Genomic DNA, 8,309 nt, shown 5'->3' with positions numbered 1-8,309 from the left:
TTGTGCTCCAGAGAGTACGCATTTGCCGATGTGGGAAATTTGGAACACTGCGCTAAGTACTTGAACGGGACGCTTGTTACGTACGGATTCCCGGCTTCTCTCGATCTGTTCGCCAATGATCCGGTCCGTTTTGATGTTGATCGTTGTTTTTGCTTCGCTCGGATTTGTATACGATATCATTTATTTACTTTAACCTGTTTTTTCCGTGCTTCACAGGTTTCTGTTGCGAGAACTTGCAATTGTCTATACTCGTTGCTTCAACAGAGGCAGCGGGATGTTGAATTTAGAGACTCTGCTAGTGAGCAGAGACAGCGGCAAGTGCTTTGGCCTCAATCTCTGTCCTATTTTATTGTGTAAACGTGTCTGATTACCTCTAGTTCCGTTGATCACTTTTTGTTCAATGTTGCACTGTTGACATGTCCAATTAGTTTATCAATGTCGTTTATATGGTGCATTGATGAAAGATGATGAAAGATTATGCTTTTATATGTTAAGAGTTCAATACATGCAGGATGTCTTTGACCTGCCCTTTCACATGGCTAGAGATCAAATAGAGGAAAGTCTCCGAAATAAGATGACTTCCATAAAGGTTTTTTTTTTTTGCCTTTTCTACCAATTCATCTTATGATTCCTATGGACAGTAAGATGTTAATTTATTTTCTTGTTTATGCTTTGACATTTGAAGGAGCGTATGGTTCAATTGCAAGATGCACAGAAAGGTGCTGAAGTTACTTCTGAATCAACTGAGAGGGAGCTTGAACTTGAAGCTCAACTTGTTGAGGCCAGGAGCATACTCCAAGAGCAGGTACTATACTCGTCTAATGTAAATTGTAGATATGCAATGCATTTTTCTTTTGGTTTCTAGATTAGGTAAATTTTTTTTATATGCTCCATAATATGATGGTGCATTTTTTTTATGATATGGATTACCTTCCAAGCAAAACTATATGTTATTAAGTTGAATGTTGAATAATTTGTTTTATGTTCATCCTCCAATTTAACCGTAGATTGCTTTCCTTATTTTTTCATTCTGCATCCACTATTTTTTTTCCTTCTTTTTTACACTTATTTTTTTTTCTTATTTGGCATTCATTTTCTTAACGCAAATGAATGGTCCAGAATACTTAAGACTGATGTTTTTATATTTTTTTTCAAGAAACTATAGAAGTGTGCTTTTGCGATTTAAGCTCACTAAAAAAGCACATAATGGGCTTATTAATTATCAAAAAAAAAAAGAAGCACATAATGGGCTTCACTTCTGGTAAGTGCTTTGCTCTTGGTGTTCAAGCCTGCTTTTACCAACATTGTTTTGGCCTGCCCTCCTGTTTGGAAGACATAAATTTAGCTACTCATACACGTCAAATTTTTACACTTGGTAGTTGTTGCGTATTGTTGTTCTTTGATGCAGGGTATTACATTTGAGCTAGACGATGAGATGGCTGCAGATGATGATGATCGGGAGGTGTTACAGGATATAATAAACAACACCAAGTTAAGCGAAGGTTATCTTACACTTGCTCGTGATATTGAGGTTATGGAACCTAAATCTCCTGAAGATATCTATAAGGTCTGGACTTGATCTGTATAATCAATAATGCTGGATATGATTTGGTTCTTCTTAAGTTCATAATCTTTACTTGGGTTATCTAGAGCCTGGTTATGCTTATGTTTTTTTTATGTAACTACTCTTGCAATGTTTCTTTAGTGTTTTATTCAAAGAGGAATTCCATCAACTGGGATTATTAAACTTTGATATTCACATGTGATTTCCACTGGTTTTTTATGGTACTTTGTGTATTTTGGCAAAAGTGCATATGATCTTCTAAGGAATTCTTTTTGGGCTAAGAAATCTTGTAGAAAGTGCTAAAACTGTGGCTGAAAGTTCCTATCTTGAGTTCATCTTGAATGGTGTCATCATTCTATTGGGAGATATACTGTTAAGGGTAGTTATTAAATAAAGAAGCTCATGCTATGTGGAGCTCTTTCTTTAAGAGGTCCACACACATTTTAGTGAAAACCACGTTCTTCTTATAGGTTAAGATGAAAGCTAGTGGGTGATTGCTGTGATTTCTCTGTTTCCTTGTTGAAAAAGCATCTTCATCGAGTAGTTCTTCTATGTATCTGGTGATCTGTATTTTGGTCAATTATGATTCTTCCAATACGCTATGGCACCATCTAGAAGTGGTTGCTGCCAATAGATTTTGTTTTTGATGGTCTCCTTGTTCATTCTTGAGCATTACATATGTAGTTTTTTTCTTAATAAACTCATTTATTATTAATATCTAATTGCAAACAAATCCTATTTGCAAGTCTTTTAATATCATCATTTCATCATCTCCTGATGTGACATCATCCCCTAATATAATGTATAAAAGAAAAGAAGAGCCAAAAGAGTAGAGAGAGAGAGATGTTCTAGGTGCTCATTATGTGTTAAGATAAATGTGAGTTCCCTTTTGATAATGTGCTTTCTCATGTATTTTCTCAGGCACACTTGCTTGAAGGCCGTGCTAGTGCTGGTGCAAGTGTTGACTCGGCTAGACAGAACCTTGCTGCCACCTTTGTTAATGCTTTTGTAAATGCTGGCTTTGGTCAGGTAATGTGCTATAGGCTTGAGAAATAACATATGGTGTGAATTTTTGTGATATTGATTGTTTTTGTTGCAGGATAAGTTAATGACAGTCCCATCAGACAGTTCTAGTGGTGGCTCTTCTGCCAACTGGCTTTTCAAAAATAAGGAACATGGAAAGACTAGTGCTGCAGCAAGTCTTGTATGTCTTTTACTGCCCAGTTTATCTCTTCTTACTTCTTCAACCTATAAGTTGGATTCTCATTTCCTCTTGTCATAACAGAGTATGATTTTACTGTGGGATGTTGATGCTGGACTTGCCCAAATTGACAAGTACTTCCACCTAAGTGACAACCATGTTATTTCTGGTGCATTATTAGGAGTTGGGATTGTGAACTGTGGCATCAAGAATGATTGTGATCCTGTGAGTTCTATTAAATATCAGGCTCTGGCATAGAGAACACATGATCTTGAATTGTATCTCCTTTTTTACTCTACTTCTTTTATCAGGCTCTGGCACTTCTAGGTGATTACGTAGATAAGACTATCCTAGAAATTTTAGCAGTACTTTAAAATGTATCAAGCTACCCCTCCGTCTATATAAATTATAATGTAAATGAATTTATAATTTGACTTGGGTAAGGATCCTTGGGTACTTTGTTGTTATTTTCTATGTACCCTTTTTATTATTAAGTAAAGGGAATTAAATCCTAGAAGATATACTAACTTTGCTTCTAATACAGATTAATTAATTACTGAAACTGTATGTTTCAGTAGTAATTATTTTTTTTTTAATTTTGTAATTAAGTATTTGCAGCGATTTTTAGTCGTTGCAACTAGACTAAAATTCATTGCAAATCATCAGTTTCAGCGATTTTAGTCCTTGAAAAAAATGCAAAATGCAACAAAGGAAGCAAGCGTTGCTTTTGGGTATTTGCAGCGCTTTTTATTTTTTTCAGCGATTTTAGTCCTTGCAAAAAATGTTAAATGCAACAAAAAAGTATGCGCTGCTTCTGAGATGGCACATTTGCAGCGTTTTTATGGAAATTCGCAGCGATTTTAGTCCTTGCAAAAAGTATCAAATGCAGCGCTAGAATGGTATGTTGCTTTTGACGTACACAAATTGCAGCGAAATTTAATGATATAGCAAGGATAAATTTCGCTGTAATTGATCAAATGCAGCGCCATGGCAGTCACATGGGGTGGCCTTTTGCAGCGTGAAATTAGTTAGTTTGCAGCGTTTTAAAAACGCTGCAAATGAAGTTTTTTGCAGCGTTTTTTCAATAACGTTGCTATTGATCAAAAATATCACTTTTATACTGTCGAACATGCAAGGAGGGTAATAACGCTGCAATTGATCAATTACAGCGTTTTTTAAATGTATTTGCAACGATTTTAAGCGCTGCAAAAGGGCTAATTTCTTGTAGTGAGGTTCATTTTCTTATAATTAACATAATTATTAAATCTTTACAAAAATTATAATAATTACTAATATCATTTAAATATTCTTAACATATTTCTTTATTTTAACAAACACAACTTTAATAAGATAATTATCTCAAAATCTATTCCAATAACATCAGAGATTCATTTCATACATTAGACTTAAAGTGTTTAAAATAAAAGATTAAATGCTTACTATTTAATACTAAAATCAAATTGTAAAATTAATATTAAATCGAATAAATTAATAGCTAAATATTTTCTGTAACATAATTTGTAAATGAATAATTAAAAATAACTTAAATAAAATATGATAAGTACAAATATAATTTTTGAGACTTAAAACAAAGCCCATAATGAAATAAGACCAACTTAAACAAGTTCAGCTTACAAAAAATAAAAGCCAACATGAAGATATCATTCAACATACAATCAGCAAAAACTTTCAAATTGAATGGCATAATTGAAAATAAACCCAAGTTTAAAATACGACCAACATGGTCCATTTTGGGGGCAAGTCATTTCCAAAAAGTAGAATTACCAGTATTTCCGAAAAGGACCGATATGACAATTGCGGATCATAAATGGATCACATAATCAATGGAGACAAAATTGATGAGGACTTGGAGTTGGATCAAGATGACTCCCAAGGCATCTCTATCCATCATCTTCAATGCGCTCTTAATTTTTGCCTAATTTTGGAATATAACATTAGATAAAAAAAATATGTAAAAAATAATAAAATTATTTGTGAATAGTAATAAAATATTTTAAATTAAGATATTTTATTTTTATCTTTTTTTGGGAGGAAACTGTTATCACTCATTCATCAAATAAACTTAACCACAAAAGTCAACACGCTTGTCACTTTTTAGCCAGAAAAGTTAGATATGAAAGATTTAATGGTGGCGATTCTGGTGATACAGTGCATGTGATGAGAAAAGTCGCTGAAAGGGATGGCACATGAGATGACCACTCGCAGTTGTGAGCGGTGCGTGAGGATCACACACGGTGATTTTTCGAAAAAAACTCCACTATTATTCGAACAATTTGCGGCCTGGGAATGTTCTTGTGCAGTGTGTGTCTCTCTAGCATTCTCTAAAAACTATAAATCAGTTTTTTTGGCCCTGAAGGATACAAAATAAATTAAGAAAAGAAAACTATCTTGATAGATGAAGAAAGGAGAGAAGAAGAGGGCGAATGAGAAGGAATTCAAGGCCACCACCTTCGGTGAAAATTAGATTTTTATAGGGTTTTATAAAAGGAAAGAAAAAAAATCGAATAAAAATATTATAAAATTAAAATATTGTTATAATATAATTTTTAGTATTAATTTAATTTTAAAATTTGAAAAATTTGTACTTTTTTTATGTTTTGTTTAAAATTTTAAAAAGTTTATAAAGATTAGATTAAAAAGTTAAAAATTTTAAATTGAAAAATGATTAAGTTCGAAAGATATTTAAAACGTCTATTTCTGAAATGGACCATACGACCAACATGGTCCATCTTTGGGGGCAAGTCATTTCCAAATAGTAGAATATAGCTATTACCGAAAAGGACCAATATAATAGTCTCTAGGACCGAGGGTCCGTAGAGTTTGTACTCCACTCTTTGGGAGGGGGAGGTGTGTGGACTGTCTTTCTAAGACAGAGGTTAGTCTCTCAGACGGTTAGTCTGGAGATCTGTCCCTCAGACGATTAGTCTGGAGGCCTTGGGCAAGACCATGTCAGTCGCAAGGAAATTTGTGGACTGAGGAGCGAGTAAATGTTTTTATTTAACTTGTTTTTACAAGTTAAAAGCTGTAATTGTCCGCTTGAATGAATGGAATTTCACTTTCAAAAAAAAAAAAAAAGGACCAATATAACAAATGCGGATCATAAATAAACCACGTGATCAATAGAGACAATATTGATGCGTACTTGGAGTTGGAACAAGGCATCTCTCTCCATCATCTTCATTGCGCTCTTAATTTTAGAAAATGAAATAAGATAAAGATGAAAAATATGTAAAAAGTTGTGAAATATGAGAATAACATGTACGGTCAATTAGTATTTGATGCTTCGTGACAATGTTTTATGGAATTGTTACAAAACAAACTGTATGGTTACTCAAAGAAATTGTGAATATGATTTAGGTTAGTACAGGTTTGTTTTTATTTTGCCATCGTTTGATTTATGCCGGGTAAGTAACTGTATGCGTTTCTTGTAGCTTTGCTGGAGCCATATTTGTTTCTGTCAAGTTTTTGATTGTCTCGTTAAAATCAAGTTCAAATTAGATGAGCTAACAAAAGATTTGGATGCACTGTAAGGAGCAAAACATCAAATGAAATTGGGAAACGTACCAGAGAGAATGTTTAGGTGTCCCACCTACCTTGTACTTGGTTTCTTTGTTTGAACAATCGCTGTGCATTTGTTTTTTCATTTTCTTATTTTTTTTTTATGTATGAATACGATTTCTCATTCATATATAATATCATAGTTAAATATTAACATGTTCAAGCATTAAAATTATTAAAGATGTAATTTTGGGATGATCGTGTGCTTTGTAACAACCTGGTCCAATAATTCTAAAGTTGGAATATTTATTAAGGTAAAGTTGCAGGAAGAGATCGACTTAATTCAGGAATGCGTGACTGTGACCTAGGTCATATACACAGATTTTAAGTTATGATTTTTATGACACATATTTTGAAAAATTTTAATAAATGTTTCTGCGCACTCTCATTTATGATTTTAGTATTTTAATATAAAACGACTCTATTTATTATAAAAAAATCTTTATACTTGGTGCTTCCTTTAGAAAAATTAAGTCAGATTCAGTAATAACACTTCAGTGCTTGAGAATTTAATTTAAAACTGACTTTATTATTAACCATGGAATGGGGTACTACATTTGGATGAGATGAAATGAAAACTAAAAGTTAGATAAAATATTGTTAGATTATAATTTTTTAATATTATTTTTATTTTAAAATTTAAAAAGTTAAATTATTTATTACATTTAATATAAAAATTTAAGAAAATTGTAATAATTAAATAAGATAAAATAATTTATATAACTATACGAAGCATAAATGTCTTAATATTTAAGAAGGCTAATGTCAAGCGCATTGATGTAACGCTTGGAAAATACAACTAACGTGGTCCAATATCTTTGGGTGAAGCTCATTTCCGAAACGGTAGAATACAGTTATTCTCGAAAAGGACCATTAATAAGACAAATGCGGATCACGTGATCAATAGAGACAATATTAATTATTGATGAGGACTTGGAGTTGGACTGGTTGGCGCAAGTTGGTTCCCAATTAGATGGGTCTGTTTTTGGTTGAAGGTCATTTTAACAGTATATTAATAATGCTATTACCGAAAATGACTATTAATAAGACGAATGCGGATCACGTGATCAATAGAGACAATATTGACCAGGACTCGGAGTTGGAGCAAGATTGTTCACAAGGCAACTCTCGCCATCCTCTTCATTCCCCTGTTAATTTCTTAGTTAAAAGTCGAATAAGAATAATTATAATTTGGAGGCTGTTGAAGGAGTACTACTAAAGACGAGATACCATGGCGAGTACTTTGGCAGCAATAAAATCAGAGTCCTGGTCATGGTTCACGACCAGCCCCAGGTGGTAAACGACCGTCGATGCCAACAGCGTGGGTCAAGGCTGAAGGTGGGCTATGGCCTGTGACCGATTGTTGTTTAAAAATCAATCACTATTATAATTATTTAAATCTTCGCTCGAATGACGACTGGACAAGGAAAAATAAATTGCTTATATGTATAGTAACGGTCAGCTGGATTTTCTTAGTAAAGAAGAAACCTAAAAGCCTTTGCAAGAAAAAGCCCATGTTTCCATCATCCAGTATGGCTTTGTGTTCTTATCATCTCACTTCGTACACATTATATATATTTTAATTTATTTTATATTATTTTTATTCTTATTAAATTAATTAAATTATTCTACTTATTATTTATACACCACATATTTATTATGAAAAAAAATTAAAAAAATATATGGCATGTAATATGTGAAAGTACTAAATATAATTATTTTTGTGTTAAATTGTGCATGCTTAAACGAGAGTTGTGACCCTGTTCTTCGCTTTAAACTTACAGCTACTATTCTTATTTTTTTTTCCCTTGATGAAAAAGTGGCGATCTATGCAAAAGATAATATGTTACAAGACATATCCATCACTATGAAAAAATAATGGAGTGTAAAAACAACATGACGTCAATATTAAATATAATGAAATCCAAGTATTCTAGAGTACTCTAAAAATATTTAGACATATAT

General features: G+C 32.8%; 1 protein-coding gene across 1 annotated transcript; it reads left to right on the top strand.

Annotated features, from left to right (window-relative positions):
• Positions 1-251: 251 nt before the first annotated feature.
• On the top strand, positions 252-3,154 carry LOC122302363 (26S proteasome non-ATPase regulatory subunit 2 homolog A-like). Its single transcript, XM_043113580.1, has 8 exons — positions 252-314; positions 512-589; positions 686-805; positions 1,409-1,567; positions 2,486-2,593; positions 2,664-2,768; positions 2,850-2,990; positions 3,077-3,154. Exons 2-8 carry the CDS (start codon positions 536-538, stop codon positions 3,137-3,139), a joined length of 750 nt encoding a protein of 249 aa, XP_042969514.1. The 5' UTR covers positions 252-314; positions 512-535; the 3' UTR covers positions 3,140-3,154.
• The last annotated feature ends 5,155 nt before the right edge of the window (positions 3,155-8,309 follow it).

This window comes from Carya illinoinensis, chromosome 1, assembly GCF_018687715.1.
Source record: "Carya illinoinensis cultivar Pawnee chromosome 1, C.illinoinensisPawnee_v1, whole genome shotgun sequence".
Classification (NCBI taxonomy): Eukaryota; Viridiplantae; Streptophyta; class Magnoliopsida; order Fagales; family Juglandaceae; genus Carya; species Carya illinoinensis.
This window is presented reverse-complemented; position numbering and strand designations above follow the sequence as displayed.